Here is an 18,913-nt window from a genome sequence, read left to right on the forward strand (position 1 = left end):
TCAAGAGGAAGCAGACGGGAGGTGGGCGACGTTCACAGAGGAGAAACACACACAGCGACGAAAGTTACGATGGCTGACAATAAGATGGGCCCGAACCTGCAGGCTGGAGCCGGGATTTTCGCCAAACGGGTCCAGAAGTCCCTGAACCGAGCTCAGGAGAAGGTGAGCCAAAGGGAACTAACTTTTATATTGAGATCAACATCTGCATCCGAGCTTGTTGTAGGCAGACCTACACCAGATTAGTCTTGTGGTGACATCAGCTAAATAACTGTTAAGCAATTTATTTTGAACACATCTGGCATGTTCTTCAAAAGAGATTAAAAGAAGAGAAACGGTTTAATTCTAGCCTACTGTTTAAGGAGAAGTTGGAAAGTAGCATGTGGATGTTTTGCTCATATTTATGTTGTTGCTTTGCCAGTGTTCCCCTCTCAGTCTTTAGTACAGTTATTTGTCTGTCAAGTGGTAACTCAAGATGAAATGCTCCAGTATGAGAGGTAGAAATGTGTCTTAACTGGATTAGAAGCTGTGATAGTGACTAAAGGGGAAATAGAAGGTATCTTTGCAGATCCTAAGCCACACTCCCCAGGCCTTGCCCTCTGCATGTTATAAATTATCTAGATTTTTGAGCTGATGGCCGGACTCTCAGTCTGATGCATTGATAAAAAGGTCACTGGACGGTCCCCTGTTCATGCTGAGCACCGTGCTGTTGTTGAGAGCTGTACAGCTGTGTGCGGACACAAAAGCTGCCACTTCCTGACTGAGCACTTCCTCTTGCTTGTTGAGCCTCTCTCACTCAGTTTGTGGTTGACATGTTTGATTTAACTGCTCCACCTAAACCTAAAAACAACAACTGCAGCTTCTGGCTGGAGTTTCCCCCCTGAAGTTGCAAGAATGAAGCCTGAATTGGGGATTTGAAAGTTTTCTTGACTTTTTCTATCACAGAGAATGGGAACGTAGTGAGAGGTTTTTGTTGCAGATTTAATGCTAAAAGGCATGACATGTGTCATTCAGTCAGTCAAACACCTGCAGGCAGTGGACTGTGAAGCACCCTATAATCATTACCCACATGTTGGTGTATGTGGAGCTGTAGATGTACAATAGTGTGTCATCAAGCAGGCCAACATATTCCAATGAATCCCCAGTTGAACTTGTTGCAGATAAATCACCCACTCTGTGCCACTCCAGTGATCACTGACGCTCGAAACCCTCGTCTGTCATGTGCTGAAACTTTCTCACCCTGTTGTCTTCTCTCAGGTCCTCCAGAAACTCGGCAAAACCATGGAGACCAAGGACGAGCAGTTTGAGCAATGTTTCCAGAGCCTCAACAAACAACAGGTAGGCCTACACCGGTGTTCTACATCAGAAGAAGGTCCTTTGGCTTTCTCGCTGCGCCTCAAATAAAGCTCATGTGAAGTCTGCTTCTAATGTTAAACAACTAATTTTTACCCTTGAATGCTAACTCTAGAAAGTGTTATGTTTTTGTTGTTGCATTGAGATGCCAAACCCACAAGTTCAACCACTTGCCCACGATAACAGGAAACACTTCGAACAGGCTGAAACTCAATTTTCTCATCGTTTCTGCATAATTGGTATCTCTCTTGGTAAAAAAATATTTGTTCACAAACATTAATAGCAAAATGACATTGAATCAACGTTGAATTATGGTCAGAAAGGTTGATTGTTGGTTATGGTTGAAAAATCAATGCTAGATCAACGTTCTAAAAATTTAATGTTGAAAATATGACATTGAATCAACATTGAAGGATGGTTGAAATTGTACATTGAAATGCCAACATTGAATCAACATTGTTTCACTGATGCTGTTTCAATGCATTGAACTGGGTGAGACCACATAATGAGAGGAAGGGGGTGTCAAACATATTCAATTAAGCACCTTATGCTGTAGACGTGATTTTTTTTTTTTACTGTTAAAATCCTCTGAAGGCTTGTGTCTAGTTCATGACAAAAACGTCTACAATTTGTTCTCAGACAGTGAGAGCAAGGAGTGGAGTAGTCCAAAGCTCCACTTTACACCTAGTGGTGGTACATCCCAACTGCCAGGCGGCAGCAGTCGGCTTTTTTTTTCTCTCCCCTGTTTGACAGCGCTGGACCCTGCTCCTGTTAAAGTAAGTTAAAAATATTTTTATTTTACTGATTATAAAGATATTAGCTGTGTTTTTTGCTTAATGGAGTTTATTAAATTTTGTTCATGATGTATTTTAACTGGCACGTTTTCAAGCATACAGCTTCGGTTTAGCTGTCCAGGTGAGTGATAAAAACTGTTAATTTGAGAGTAAATATTATACAATACACGGTCTAAAATAGCATTCGACATCCACCAAAGGCTTTTAGACTAGTTTTCGGCGTGAGACCTAGTGGCATAGCTACCGGTAACTGTAAAGCTGCTGGTCTGTGTTGTGGCTGGAGCAGGCCGTTAGCGCAGCTCCACCTGAGCTTTGTGAATTACCGGCGACCGGAGCGTCTCAGCAGCAGCTCGGACGTCCTGTGTCGGAGAAACGCTTATTTACGTGACAAAATAATCAATGACAATTGCCTGACATTTTGTTTGTTTTACATGTAGGTTAAAAGGTGTGAGAGGCTGAGCCATGCCTCCGTCTAGGACACAGCGCTGCCGGGAAGAGTCCGTGAAGATGATTGAGCACATAACCCCGGACCTCCCTATCCCGGCTCCCGGTCCCATCCCGGTTCCACTACAAAGTCCTGCTGCTCAGCTGCTCAGCCACAAGTGCATCAACAGACACACGTCTCCTTCTACAACAACTCATCACTCCACACACAGTCCACCCGCAGACAGCTGCTCCTCCGGACCCCCCCCACCAGGCTCTGTACCTACCGGGGGGACACACCTCTGGATCTGCCTCCTCATCCAGCTGAGGACAGCAGCACAAAGACTGGACTCTTTACAAACAGGCCTGAACACCTTTAACTAACAGCTGTATGGACTAGGTAACGTTATGCCCTCTGGTGAGCGAGCCTTTCTTTGAATGAAAAGTGCATTATAAGTTAAATCGATTATTATTGTCATTAATAATTAATAAAATGCTGGCTGTACAATGTAATGGCTCCTATGTGTAGTTCCCCGAGTCAAGCTCTATGTTTTTGTTTTGCTCGTAGCTTTGTTATTTCATGTGCGGTGCCACGGCTCCGATCGGGAGACTGATAAAACTAGGAGAACTAATTAAGTCATATGTTTTCACATAAACTTGCCTTTTCAGAATAAACCTTGAATATTAAAAGCCTGTTTTCTGTCACTTTTTTCAGTTATTCGAATATGTTTAGTATGATTCCATATTTTTGGACTAAAATAACATTTAATTAACACAGATACTTCCATTTAGATAACAGTCGATTCAGTAACATGTTTTCAATGTAAAATCAACTAAAAATATAGCAGCAGATTGCTTTTAGATGAACGTTGAATCAGTGTTGATTCAGTATCGCTTAATGGTTGAAAATATGACGTTGATTCAACATCTATCATAACGAGCGCTTTCAATGTTGATTAAATGTCGGGAATCAATGTTGATTCAACGTAGCTGCCTGACCATACTTCAACGTTGATTCAATGTCATTTTGCTATCTGGTATTCGAAGAAACAATAGTGTCTATAATCGTATTAATTTTGATAAATTCATGTATTTTTGAAATAGGCTAATCACTTGACCTAGTTTTCATATTTGTGTGGATTTAAAGCAACACTATGTAACTTCTGAAACGTACTCCTCACTCAGTTTAATACAATCAGAGGTTTTGCTGATTCAGCCTCATTTGGTCTGGTATGACCATTAGCTTTAGTGCTAATGCTAACCAACTTCATATGATGGAAATGACTGACATTTCACAGGTTTCACAGCTCTTTTCTCACTTGCGTACTTGTGCCACTGTTGGTTTAGTGTTCAACAGGGTCCTCTTACTGTAGGCTACTGCTCGTGGCCACAATTTGCTGATGGGCAAATGCTACAGTTCACTTTAAGGTTTGTAAAGGCCCATTCAGGGTGTGAGGCAACAACCATACAGCACATATTGGAGGGAACCTGATGAGCAGCTACAGGAAGGAAGTTTTGCACAATGCTGCTTTCACTTCACCACAACTTATCACCACAAAAAGCGTTTTCATTGTAATTTAATTGAAGCTAAACGCTGTGGTGAGATTATACTTAGTTGTGCAGCTCAACACAAGAGGTAAAACTGTAAATAGAAGCAAACAGGTGAAGAGAAACGTACTGATTTCATGTCTGTAGGTTTTTGGGGAAATGGCGATCATATGATCATTAGTAGTCATAGTGATAATGTTACTGAAATTGACTGAAATTTTTTTTTTTTTTGCTTCTGCACACAGATTGATGGAGGCAAGTTGTTTAAAGATGTGAAAGCCTACTACACGGCAGTGAAAGGTGGGTTATTTAAAGCACCGTACAGACCCAGATCATTGTTAACAAAGCAGCACTTTCTGCTCAGAAGAGAAGATGAGTAATGGGGAAGTGAATTTCTTCTATTCTTAGATCCTTTGTGTGACTTTTGCAATTCTGTCTGCGTTGCTATGTTATACAAAAGCAAATAAAACTCCACATTGAAAAAAGGCAGACCCAGCAGTGCATATGTGACTCATGTGCCAGAAACCGTTGTGTTTCTGCTGTTGTGTCAGCTCTTGTTCCCGCATTGTGAGCTCCACTCAGGAAACCAGTGTTGTTCTGACCTTCTTGGTGTGGGTGTAACAGCGCCACAAACCCCAAAAGACAATACCACCACAGCGCTCCAAGTGCTGCTGATGCAAATGATAAGCTGATCCATATGGAGTCATGATGACATTATAACATTTTATTTTAGCCGCTACAGTTTCCTGCCCTTTATCCCCACAGCTGTGCACGAGACGTCCAAGCGGCTCTCCCAGACGTTGCGAGAAATCTACGAACCAGACTGGAACGGAGTGGAGGACCTGGCTGTCATTACAGATGTGAGTACATGATGTGGGAATACACGTACAGTATGTGCCGAGGCAGTTATATGAGAGCCTGGTAATTTGATCCGTTGGGTTTCGGCCGGTTATGCTTGCTTTCAGGAAATTTGGTTTCACTGAGCAGGCTGGTACAAGCTGGATGTAACACATCAAGGACACATTTGGAATTTCTTCAGAGCTCATAATTTTAAAACAAAGAATCTGAAATATCCCATTGACATTATTAACTCAGGTATTCAGACACTTGAAACTTAGCTCAAGTGCCCCCCATATTTCTTACATTGGTGGAACAGTCAGTACTCTACCTTGAGTTTGGGTCCTCATAAGAGAGGCGACGACAGGACTCTGGCTGAGCTCCAGAGATCCCGTGTGGAGATAGAAGAAACTTCCCGAAGGACGACCAATTTAAAACATCATCGTCTGGGTTTCCTGACATTTAGAAGTGAGGTCAAAGAGTTTTGTCTTGGTTTCACTGGTCCAGAGAATCAGTTTTTGACAAACTCATGGTTTCAAAATTTGATCAGTGAGGAAAGGCAACTGTGCCATACATCCCAGATTAGTGCAGTGCAGTTCTGTGATGTCACAACAACACAAATAAGCGTTGTTTCAGGATCTTGATTGAGTATTTTAAATCAAGATGGAGTCATAACCTAGTGAGAGGGAGGGTGTTATACTTACTGTATATACATATACAAACAGTTGGGAATTGGGATGCAGATTTTGACAAGAGAATGCATGTCAAAAGTATTAATTCTGAATTTGATCTACATAAATTATATTTGATCTATTACTTGTCTCATCATAACTGCAAATTCAGTTGCTGTGGTCAGTTTTTACCTAGTATTAATGTAATTGAATGAAGCTTTTCACTAATGTGCACTAGTGGTCATAGCCGTCATTGTAGAACAGTATTTTGCTGACAGTACGGCTGTCTTGGTTTAAGTTGTGTAGCAGTTAGTAAGGCTTATTCAGCGGCAGTGGTGTGATACTGACTTTGTCTCTTAGAGTGAAGACTTACTATGGAACGACTTTGAAGAGAAACTGAACGACCAGATCGTCCGAACAATGGAGAACTACACAAGCCAGTTCCCTGAGGTCAAGGTAACGTCAGGCTCATGAATCTGTTTGCTCTTTGCTGATGTGTGCTGACACGATCCATCCTGATGCTGTAAGAAAGATGACGCCTCGAGCTGGTAGAACTGATCAAATCTGTTTTCTCAGGAACGAGTTGCTAAACGCGGACGCAAGCTGGTGGACTATGACTCAGCTCGTCATCACCTGGAGGCACTGCAGAGTGCCAAGAAAAAGGATGAGGCCAAAATAACAAAGGTAACATAAATATGACAGTGATGACTGATAAAACACATCAAGTTGTTTTCTTTTTTTAAAAAACTATTTCTAAACCCTCTGTAACAGGCAGAAGAAGAGTTTAACAAGGCCCAAAATGTCTTTGAAGAAATGAATAAAGAGCTGAGGGAAGAGCTGCCTGTCCTCTATCAGAGGTATGTTTGACTGGGTGAGATTTTGGTCCATGATAAGATGAGTGAAAGCTGAACATCATGAATAAAGAGGTTAAAAGCTCAAGTGAACTTATTTTGGACGAGGAGATGAAGAGAAAACAAGTTAAGAATTTTATGGCAAATAAAAAAAACAGAACAGGATCTCGCGTCACTCTCCTGTTTGTCATAAACGAGGCTGCTAAAAATATGTCAGTTCACACCTGCCATGACTGTTAGAGCCCCTTGATTATATCAAGAATCATAATCTAGGCTATTTTGATCGATATGGAATATATTTGAATATTTGAAATAGTCAACTTGTGGTCCAGACAACCTCTAAATGATCTCACATGCATTCAATGCATCATGGGTCTGTTCACACCTTTGCTCAGAGCTGACCACTTGTGATTCAATCACCCAGGAAGGATGTCAACGACAGGTCTGAACAAGACTATACATAGTAAATGTGAAGGGTTCATATGAAAATTGTAGTTAATATTACTTGTTTATGTTTGTTTATTGTTGGCCAGTTAATCTTTCAACATTGTCAACATCAACATTGACTTTATTTATCCACTATTGTTGTGAGTACAGAACAAAACAAGTGTAGATTCTGATGTATCAAATTGCATCGTAGTGTTGCCTACTGGAAATAGTCTAAGTAGAAATGTTATTCTTGAGGCTGCTCCTGAAATATTGGACGACATAAGTGATCTTTCCAGAAAGTCACACGAATAAACTGAACTGCTCTCTTTGTCTCTGTAGCCGTATAGGTTGCTACGTGACCGTGTTCCAAAACATATCAAACTTGAGAGACGTCTTCTACAAGGAGATGAGTGTGGTAAGACATATTTTATTTCATCACATCACACCTGTAATGAAGTATATGATGCTGTGAAAACAGCCATCACAACTATCACTGTGACTAAAGATTAATATCAGATTGAATGAGAGAATCGTGTTGCAATTTGTCCTGCAGCTCAACCGTGAACTTTACAATGTGATGAAGAAACTTGAGACTCAACACTCAGGGAAAGCCTTCATCATCAAGGGTCTGAACAGGTAAATCATTTGTTTGTAATTAGTTTTTCTATATGCTGAAAACAAGCCTTTTCTGATTTACAAAATGTGTTTACTAAAAAATAATACATACTTTTTCTTCAAATAGCACAACGTCCAAGTCAAAGAAGAGAAAGTCTCTGGTCATCTCCAATCCCATCCCCTGCAACACTGCATTCCCAACTGACCATGTCTCCATCCATGCCTCCACCCAAAATGGAAAAGACGGTGCACCTTCTTCCCCTGAACAGAGCACTAAAAGCATCTCTGAGGAAACCAACCCACCAGAAGAAAGCAGCATCTCGTCCAAAGACGTCAACTCATCAGACTCTGATCTCAGCTCCAGCGGCATCAACACACCCAAGAGGCAGTCTGTATGTGACAATGACAACAGCGACAGAAGCACAAGTGGTCAAAGTGCAGGGGCAGCAGAGCAGGAGGAGGAGGAGGAGGCAGCAGCTGAAGCAGAAGCAGAAGCAGAGCTCGCTACAAACCTGTCGGATGACTCCGGGGTGGGAGTCACGAAGTCGGAGGCAGCAGCAGGTCAGGAAGTGTCCAATCCCTCTGATTCTGCAGACAGCGATGCCCCGCATAGTCCTGAGCAGGACACTGTGAGTGATCCACCGTCGGAGGAAGCTGAGACCAAACCTCCACCAGTGCCTGCTCCTCGCCTCTCCTTCCAGGCCTCAGACAGGAGCGCCCTCCTTCCTGCTGAGAACCAGGAGGAAGCAACAGCAGCATCTGTCAGCCAGGACACGGCTGAATCAGGAGATGACTCTGGCTCCGTAAACAAGGTACCCAACACATGAAATCACAATGTGAAATGTTTTTCTTTCTTTTAGCAAGCAGCTCCATAAACCCACTGTACATTTCCTGCTCAGCACCAGACAGCAGACAGACACTGTTATAGACAGAGGTGATGTGGTATGTTAGAATCAGGATGACCATTAAACTTTGAGTTAAAGTTTTGTTTCACCAGGTTAGAGAAAGAAACTGTTCCCTCATTTAGCTCCATTGATGTCTGTGTAAATTGTAAATTCAGCTCTCATTGCTGTACCTTTTGTTTCACACCAGGAGGTGGTGCTGGAGAGCCATGCAGCGTCTGAAGACAGCCCGCTCCAGTCTGAACAGGGGGATGTAAATCTTGTTCTTGCCGACACTCAAGAGGTTTGTGTGTGTTCTTGTAAAGCATATCTCACTTCCCGTGGTTCTTTAGAGATAGAAGAGATAGACAGAGGCACATTTCCTGTTAAGTCCACTCCCTCCTTTTGCTTGTAGACCTTTCTCTGAACCCGAATATGTTTGAGTCAGTATATTCTGGGGATTTTCTGTTCATCCACCTGGTAACGAACTTTTCAAAACTGTACTTCTACTACTTTTACTTTCTATTTCTTGTTGAGTTTATTTTTAATTTTTCCGTGGGTAACTAGTTAAACTGAAGTCACAGTGGAAATTTTCCAGTGCAGAGAAACTGGATCTGAAAGCCGAAAATGTTTCAAATTAGAATATTCTTACTAAACAGCAGGACCCCCCTTCACAAAACATCCTAAGGCTGAAAGTAGCTCCAGTTTTTGAATTCCTGTGAATTGACAGGAGTTTCTTCAGCCTCAGTCAAAGCACCAAAACTAGCTCCTTAGTCTGTTAGAGGTTAGAGGCAGTCGAGCGGATCGAGCTGCTGCAGGTAACGTCCCCGGCGATGTCAGTGTTTTGGAAAATTCAGTGGTGATTAACTTTTAAGAGCAGGTTTTCTACACCAGGAAGTCTTTTTAATAGGCTCACCATTAAAGATATGGTGAGCCAGATAATCAAAGGTTGAATTAAGTCAAAAAAATATGTCATTATTTTACTTTCTTTCACATTTGACACAATTTATAAAACATCTATATTTCATTAAAACTATACTTATTCAAATAAATATAATCAATAATGTAATGCAATGAATTTAGTTTCCTTTTAGTTTTGAAGTAAATGTTTCACTTAATTTCCTTTTTTTGACTATAATTTGAAGTTTTTATAATCTATTGATCTATCAATCTATCGTTCGATCTATCGTTCTTTCTATCATTCTATCGTTCTATTTATCGTCATTTATCAGCTGTCACTCAGATGTTTTGTGGATGATTAACATTAAGGACATCTCCTAACTGCAAATAATGTTAACAGTACTGAATGACAGTAGTTAAAGCAGAAGTAAGCGATATATTTGTGTTAATATAAGTCTTAAATAGTTATATCTTCCGACAGCAATCACTTACATAGAGTGTTTGGACCGAAACACGGGTCTGTCAGTCACTCTGCTCTGCGCCGAGGAGAAAACTTTTCTCGTATCCTACAATTTTTATCCAATGAGGAGAGAGAACGGCATGAAGGGCTGTGTGTGCAGCCAAGGGATGCGTGTGAATGCGGTGACGTAGGGACGAGGACTGTTACGGTGCGTTCAAGGCAATTCGTAACTCGTGTTTTTCCGACCTGTGAAGTCGTACCAGTTCGATCTGGTACGAGTTCACGGGTCGGAAGTTACGAGTGGCCGTTATAGTGACTTTCACAGGTAAAACAGGTCGGAAAAACACGAGTGGGTTGCCTGGAACGCTACAAAGTCGTAAGTTGTGACTTGAAGCTGTAATTTACGGTTTCAAAAGCCTGCCTGGAACGCAGCATTAGCCAAAACGACTGGATTGCTTACTTCTGCTTTAAGTAAAGTTAAATCTAACATTCACAAAGTGTCTGATCAGAGGATGGATTCACTTCTTTAAGGTCTTAAATGTGTTAAATGTTTCTCACAGCAGGGAGGCCTGGTGCAAGGGAGCGGGGAGGAGAGCTGTAACCAGCACATGGATCAAGAAAACAACTCTGGGACCTTCTCGGAAAACCTCATCCAGTCTGTTGAGTGAAGCAATAGTCACTCCTCAGTCTGTAAAACTTTCTTCTTCCTCCTCTGAACGGTTATGATGACTCACACATGCACACACACACACACCCACTCACAGAGGGAGTGAACCCATATGTTTTGGGTGCAGAGGCTGTAGAAACAGATGAGCACAAATCCCACGTGGTTACTCACATGCTATGATGTAGCTTGTGGAAAAGAAGTGACTGAGCTGCAGAACATTTTATAAGAGAACTTCCAAAAAGTTACAGTATTTTCTCTTTTTGTGTTTTCAATGTCTTTCTATTCAACACTGTGAAACAAAACATTTTATAATGATGTTTTTATTCTTGTCTAAACTTCCAAATAAAGTTCTAAGTAAAAGAAAAGAGGAAAGTCTGAAATTTTGATAAAGTAATGTATGCCCTGTGAACCTCCACTCTAAGAAGTGGATACTATTCAGTAAATAGGATTTGCATTTTGTAAATAAAGGAAATTGTTGCTGCAAGACCGCAGATAAACAGCATCAGCTTGAGAGAGGACCACAATGATTCACCAGAATGGAATGTGAAAATATTGTCAAGACCTGAAAACTGAGACATGTTGACTGATTGACTGTGAGAAGTTTATGGAAGAGAGGTCGCTCTTGTATAGAAAACTCTACTGAGCTGCAGTTCACTTCCCCAATTTGACAGTTTTGCCCTGTGGACATGGGAATTGAAGTGCATGTCAGCCTGTACACATCTCCAGACTAATACTGCAGCCACCTGGCTAATAAGGTAACACTCAGAAATAAAGCACAGGATGCAGGTAACCAACTGCAGCTACAAAGCAACTCTGTGATATAGGTGTTGTATGGCTCTTCAGACAGATTGCTATGGTTTGCCTGTCGGCTTTAGACCTTTTTCATATACAGTCAGTGTATGGTTTTTTGGAGTCTTTGGACTTGTGTTTGCTGCGGTAAACAGCTGTCATGAACAGCTGTCATCATGTCAACATGGCTCCGAACAAGTAAATGAATTAGCTGCAATTGTCACGTATCCAAAGGACTGACACAAAGCGGAACCAGATTTAGTCTGAAAACAAGACTTTAAAGAGACGATTACCATTCCTGTGGTGCTTTACACTTGTGATTGTTCATTGCAAACATTATGAAGGCTATTGCCGCAATCATGGTAATTGAGAAAAGTGGCAGAGCTTCCCCATACCTCAAAGAGAAATGACATCAATTCTGTGTTGAAGGCCACTTATGTATGATTTGACTAAGCTTTATGCATTGACTGTGAAGACCCTTCTTTTGTAGACTATACTGTATGAGCATTCAAAACTGTAGTTAATCACTGCACTGATTAATTTAATAATTTGGCTATACGTTGGCACAGTTCTGGTTTCCTTTGGGCTGGCCTTCGCTCCCCATGTGTATCATTGAGCCTTGGTCGCCCATGACCCTGTCGCTGGTTACCAGTCATAATGTTATGCCTGATCGGTGTATGTCCGTTCTGTTCTGTCAGTCATCTGTTGAGTGTTTAGTGAGTGAGTGATCAATGTGAGTACTTTGGTGAGTGCTAATGTTAAGATAGTAGCTAGCCTACATCTTAGACCATTTTCACACTGTTAGCTTGCAAACATTTAAATTCAGTATTTAGCTGAACTCTAACCCTGATGATGGTGTTACATAAAAAAGTTAAGGGATTACAAATCATCCTTAAGTGGACATAAACGTCTGAACCAAATTTCAAAGATTTTTTGCAAAACATGTGATTCCACAAATGTGAACCTTATGATATTGCTAGATGAAGTTAGTTAGAGGATGGGCAAAGTTAGGGTTTGGCAGTGTGGATGGCTGTACCGAATGTAATTTCAGTCCACCCAGTAGTTGTTAGAAATATTTTACTCTCTGGACCAAAGTGGTGGATCTACTGATAGGCTGCACCATCACCATAGCAAGAGCCATGCAGCTAACAAGGCAAAAAATTGGTCTGGAAACTAGGCATGCCTCTCTGGTCTGTTCAATAGAGGGGTTAGCATGAGACTTTTATTACCCCCTAGAGCACAGTCTTACAGAACCTGGCAAGAAGTGCTCCCATTGTGTGGCTCATTGGGGCGTAGTAGGTGCCATGAAATGTGGTCAAATGATGTTTGGTGACTAAACAAACACAGCTGTCAACAACATTAACAATCATATTACATATAGGGTGTGCAGAGGGTCAACAGCATCAAAGTTCTACAGAAACACCCATAATACATACACTGATTACCTATCTATTGATGAAGATCATGTACTATGATTGAAAGCTTTATAAACATGGGTTGGGTGAGATTATTATCAATTTATATTTACAACCTTGAACCTTTTCCCGACAGGGTGAAAGTTTCTTTTTCACTGACGGATGTGATAAAAAAAAAATCTGAAGGAAATTAGATGATGGCGGCTTGTAACAATGGTCCTCATCAACCTCATGAAGTCAGGTGGTTTACAGGCCAAACTTCTGCCATGTGGGACCAGTCCTTGCCAAGATGAATTTCAAGGTACTGAGTAACTTAAATGCAATAGCTGAAGTTAATGGCTTGGATGGAGGAATAAATGTTGGCCCTTAAGCATGCCTGGAGTATCCTCTGCTCCAGATGAGTATGTACTGCTGTAGGACTGTGGGAGTCTGCAGTATTGTAGTAACCCTCACTCTACACCATTCCTGCTAAATGAAGTCACCACGGTCAGTGACACAAGGACTTAGTGTAACAGTGGGCTGACTTGGATTAGTCTCCTCTTTGCCCCTGTTTCCTGGAAGAAGAACATGAGATCAGTGTAAGTAGCAGAGTCAGTGGTTTCTTCATGACGATTATGAAACGGCATCTGGATATGAAATTGTTTACAACTTATATGGTCTCTTATTTACAGCTTGTTGTTTTTACCACTGAAGCAGAGACAACATTTTCATCTACTGGAACATTTTCCTGAACAGAAGATGAAGATATTTCATCTTCAAGCTCCTAACTTGGGGGAAAACATGTTTTCTGGTTGATAGCGGTGATGATCTCTGATACTTCTGGTTTTATTCTTTATTTCTGTTGCAGTGTTACTTTACCAGTGACCGAGGATCTGACAGAGAAACCAGGCATTGCTGCGGATTCCTGTAGTAACCTTTCCTTGGAATATTTTTCAGGCAACCTGTGGGAATACTGAGGACACAGACAACCGCACAAGTCTCCCCTTTTGAGAGAAATCCAACAGTAACTGGGATTCTGTTATTAATAGAGCTGGTCTGTCTCTGAGAGGTTAATATTGAAAGGTTATATTCACAGTGGACGACTCTGGGCGCTGCTCCAATATGAATATAATGCATTATAACTTGTCTTTTTCTCAATGAGGGGCCTCTGTCTGGGCGAGAACAGCACTCAGAGGCCCCTTTTCTTCGCCGCCGGCCTCGTGCTTCCCTGCTTGTTTGCAGTGTGAGTTTTTCTTCGTGGTTCCTCTGTGGAATAGGCGTGTAGGTTATACAGGGCAACTGCTGTATTAACTGGGGTTCATTAGGAAGCAGCACTGTGTTGACAAGGCAGAAGATAGATAAACTAGGAGGATGTCCCCGGGAGAGCTATGAGGTTTCAACCACTGCATGGTCACGTTCCTCACCCATTCTGAATTCATCTGATCAAAATTAGATTTGCTATTGCTTGATGATAAAGAAAACCAAGGATTTTCACTGCTGCACGTTCTGCCCAGAACTTCATTCACAAATATATATTTAGAGTGGTATTTTCAGTTGTCTGTACATAGTTAATGTACAACTGTATATATGGATATTGTCAACAAAATGTAAAATTAAGTCACATTTTTAATGACCACATAGAGATCATAATCTTGCATTGAGAGGGCAGATTGAGAAAACACTCGTGCAAAACCATGAACAACCACATTATCCTGTGTGTGAAAAGAGGGGCGCTCTTTATGCTTTATTTCCTCCTGTAACATTATTCTTTTTTCTCCCTCCCCCTTCTACTCAGCACAACTAGAGGTCAGGGAAAGGTCAATGGTCAGGCTGAGACACTCAGAAACGTCCTTGAGGCTAGGTGTGAATAACATGTTGTCAGTGAAACAGGGTGGATGCTTTCTGACACAGGAAGTTCATCGCTTTCAGAATAGTTCTCGATACTACAACACCCTTTTCCTCTTGTTGTGCATGCTCACTGTTTTCTGTAAATACAGTTACCCTCACCTATGTTGTTCTGAGGTGTAAATTGTAGGCTCTTAACACATTGTTATCATTAGTTATGAAACTATAAGGGCAGAGCACGCCATAAAACCAACATTAACATTTTGTCGCCATTTAATGTTCATATGGCTAAACCAGTAAAGATTCAACCATCTTTACTTTTTACTCAGGTCTACAGTAGTAGTAGTAGTTTTTATTTAATTAAACTTGGTGTCTTGCACCATAGGTGCCCAGGCCTCATGGGCTTACTGTATAAGACACACTAAAAACAAAACAAAACACAAAACACCGGCACACACAGGGGGACAAGGAATACATGCTCTACATGTGGTCTTCTGAGCTACTGACTATTGCAACTTTAAAGCCCATCATATGTAGAGGATATCGTGGCTCATGCTAACAACAAAAGGAAAGAACCACTTTGGTAGATTCACTGCATGGTTGATATATTGAAGATCAACAGGAGATGGAGAGTTGCATGAAATTCTTAGAGATTATACCTTGGGTGTAGCACAAAGTTATTTTCTGTCTTCAAGTTAACATCACAGCTGCTTGCACAGTAATTTGGCCCATTGTTCCTTCCAGTCATTCTTTGGATACATGTTGTATAAAGTCATGACAGGATCATGGGCGTCTGATCCTCCTGAGGTCAGTGATGTCAGTCCTTGCAAATACGTCAAAGGTGACTTTAGCAAAAACAAAAACAAAAAAACTCCCCACAACTCCCACATTAGCAGCTATTTTGTTTAATTGTGGTAATTCTGTTTTTTCCTATGTCGGTGGGCTTGTGTGTGTGTGTGTGTGTGTGTGATTGTGCATGTTTGTGGAGGGAAGAGTGTACTTTCCTCCATCTCCCAGACTGCTCGAGACATACAGACCCTCATAGTGGGTATGTGTTAAATCTCTTATCACCTTTACCATGACATAATGGAGACTACACTGAGTGTGTGTGTGAGAGAGAGTTTGTTGGGGGTGGGTGGGGGGTAGTTTTGGCTTTGTAAAGACGTAAATAAAATCCACCTCATGGCTGGCAAGTTGACCGGTGGAAAATAAAAACCTTTTAAAATTTACAAGCGTCCACATAGCAAAATAATTGCCGAAATGCTGAAATAGGTGCTCCAGAGTGTGTTTCTTTTCTCAGGCTTTTCCAATTAGCCTGCAGATGTAACTAGCACAGACGGCTTTTGGGCTTTTGCAGTTTCAGCAAGCTCCTTTCAGCTTGGAAGTGTACATGATCTTTTTCCACAGCGGTGATCCAAATCAGTAAAGGTTACCCATGATCAATTGCCTCTGCTTTCCGACTGTCTCCTACTTTCTTCTTTGGAACGTTAGTTAGAAAAAACATTACTGAGGTAGGGTTAGGTGAGTACATAAAGCAGACACTGTGGTATGGACTATTAAGTGACTATGTCCAAGTTATCAATGGATTTTAAGGTTGCATATGTAAATAATATTGCACTAAAAAACAAAAAATGTATTCTGAGGGAAACACACACAAACACAACTTATTTTGGTGAGGACAAACTGAATGTAAATGCCACCGTCCTGAGAAAGGTAGGTATTACTACCAAATGCTGCCTAAGTTACCTGCTAATTTGTCTGTCTGCCCCTCTGGTGCCGCTCAGTGAACATAAAGTTCAAGTGTTTTTCTTTTTGGAAGTTGCTGCCTACTGTTGGAAATACAGTCTGAGAGCTGTGAAAACACACTTTAACAATGAAGTCAGAGACCATAAAACCCAAACAATGAACATAAAGATGCTAAAACATGCAGAGGAGCTGAGGTGAAGTGCAGAGTCAGGTGGTAATTCAGCGCTTTTCACATTACATATAATATGACACCAACTGTTTAGTTTATTGGTGACAATATACTGGTTCCGTTTAAAAGTTTCTGTCTAGTTTATACATTATTTGAATGCAATAACAGGATACAGGTTTCAAGGGCTGCTATTTCAATTTAACTTGCTATGAGAAAACTGTAGGCTACATAAACTTTCACACCTTCACATAGTATTTCATCAGCATATTATCAATAATATTTCATCAGTATATTGTTATAGTGTGACTATTGTGTGTGAGTTCAGCTTAAAGGGATAGTTCACTCAAAATTGAAATTTCACTCATTATCTACTCACCCTCATGTCGACTAAGGGCTGGGAGAAGTTTCAGAGTTATCCATGGCTTCTCTGAGTTACAGGGGGTCTCGGCGTAGCAGTGCATGCCCATGTTGCGAATGGATCTCGCGCACTGACGCGGGTGCAAATCTCACGAGATTTGGACGGACCAGGAAGAGGAGCTTCTGATACAAAAACAAGCTTGAAATATAGACTTATTTAATTTTTTTTCGGAACGATTTCGCATTTCGGGGGTTCAATACAAGACGGACATTACATACAAGCAGCATGGAGGTATTTGGATGTTTTTTGGTGTGTCTTTTTGTTACGAAGACAGTTGGTATCCATTTGCAACCGTTATATGGACATGCACTGCTACGCCGAGACCCCCTGCAACTCAGAGAAGCCATGGATAACTCTGAAACTTCTCCCAGCCCTTAGTCCACATGAGGGTGAGTAGATAATGAGTGCAATTTCAATTTTGGGTGAGCTATCCTTTTAAGACCTCTTTTCTGCTGGGCCTGTTATACAAACCTATGTGTTATATGGCACATGTTGCCGTCCATTCCTGTTGTCAGTAAAGGTCACTGATTGTTTGAATACACTCCCACATAATTTTCAAGTTGTGCCAGATCTTTGTCTCAAAATGTGACAGTTTTAAAGATCATAACCTGAAGCTGTTGATTGTTTACCATTGGATTAAACTGGTCTAATTTTAGAGTGAGCTATGGGACAACAAGCCTCTATTCTATGGATGAAACAAAATATGATGATGTATCTGTAAAAATCTGTTGAATATGTTTCCTATTCATGAAATAAACTCCTCACACACTTTATAACACAACACCAGCTGGCATGTGGTAGAGGGGAACCAACTGGTGTATCAGCCTCTGCAGGGCACAGCTTACTTCCTCTGTGCCATGTCGAAATCTGTTCACACAGTGAAAACTTTCTTTGTCCACGTTCTGTTGCCCTTGGCAGGTAACACATCGTGACTCAGAGTTCTTCAAGTCCAAGGCCCTCTTTTCCTATACACACACACACGCACAGGATAAAATAATCACATGCTGCCTGACAGTTCACCCTGACAGCAAGTTTAGCCCTTACTGACTGATGACAGACGGAGCTGAAGATGTATGTCTGTGGGTTTTCCAGGTTTAGTCACACTGACTTCTGTCTTGACACGTACGAGTATGTTAAAGCAAAACAACAACCTTTTATGGCCGTAAGCATAAAAGTGACCCCAGGTAATGTATTTTAAGACTTAATTTGTACCCAGGTGGTTTCTGTTTGGACTCACACAGGTGTGTTGTTTCCCTCTGTTGCCAAACAGGAACAGCAAAGATTAGATAAGACACTGGTTTTTAGAATTAAGCTGAATTTATGATGTTTGGAAAATTTTATCTGTGCTGCAGCAGGGGAAAATGTGCAATGGGCAAAAACCTTCACACATTCTTTTTTCTTCTGTTTTTTTCACTGTGCAATCCCCAATATAACATCATTATACAATGTGCCCTCGTAACTAGACTTTTGACTTTCTTACATTACATTTGCATCATCATTATGTATTTTATTTCATGTGAGTGCAGCTGTAAACCCCTTAAAATTGGATCTCTTACTACAAACTTATACAGAGGAGTTGTTAAATGTTTTCACATAACTTTATGCAGTGCATCCTGGTTGCCAATAGAGGTCATGGATTGATTGAATACAGTCCCAGGCAGGCATATGGCTACTTCATTCTCTGAGCTGAACCTTGTTTTTTGTCGCAAAGCACAACACCACATGTAATCTTAACCATCTATAACATTTAGGGAGCTCAACCCTCTTAGTTTTACACTGAAATCAGGCTAATAAACTATTTAAGCTCACTTTGTATTTTTAAATGTAAGGGAACTGAAATGGAAGCACCTTAAAATGTTTTACAGTGTACATGACATTAATGTCTGCAGCTGGCCTGATTGTTGCTTGTTTAATATGAATCATGACTTGTACAGTTATTAAAAGTCAGATCTATATCAAGTCAATGAAATAGGTCATGTCCTAAACACTTCAGTGTGTGGTTGAGTATGAGCCCAGTCTTTCAAGTGGGGGATACACAATACCAAAACACTGGAACTGTCTCATACATGAAATACAGCCATTATTGATATTATTAAGACCTGTGATTTTCCTGCAGTAACACAACA

The 18,913-nt window shown here is 41.0% G+C and overlaps 1 protein-coding gene across 2 annotated transcripts; it reads left to right on the forward strand.

The window, feature by feature from the left end:
- Positions 1–10,791, forward strand: bin2b (bridging integrator 2b). 2 transcript variants are annotated; one of them, XM_085776491.1, is made up of 12 exons: positions 1–162; positions 1,255–1,335; positions 4,361–4,415; positions 4,881–4,975; positions 5,984–6,079; positions 6,200–6,307; positions 6,395–6,480; positions 7,243–7,318; positions 7,457–7,539; positions 7,646–8,330; positions 8,611–8,703; positions 10,320–10,791. In XM_085776491.1, the coding sequence occupies exons 1-12, from the start codon at positions 70–72 to the stop codon at positions 10,425–10,427; spliced, it is 1,659 nt and encodes a 552-aa protein (XP_085632617.1). In that variant the 5' UTR covers positions 1–69; the 3' UTR covers positions 10,428–10,791. The 2 variants fall into 2 exon arrangements, with proteins under 2 accessions (XP_085632617.1, XP_085632618.1); XM_085776492.1 differs by having other exon boundaries at positions 10,323–10,791.
- Positions 10,792–18,913: the final 8,122 nt, after the last annotated feature.

This window comes from Trachurus japonicus, chromosome 5 (genome assembly GCF_045865225.1).
Source record: "Trachurus japonicus isolate A0001 chromosome 5, Traja_1.0".
Lineage (NCBI taxonomy): Eukaryota > Metazoa > Chordata > Actinopteri > Carangiformes > Carangidae > Trachurus > Trachurus japonicus.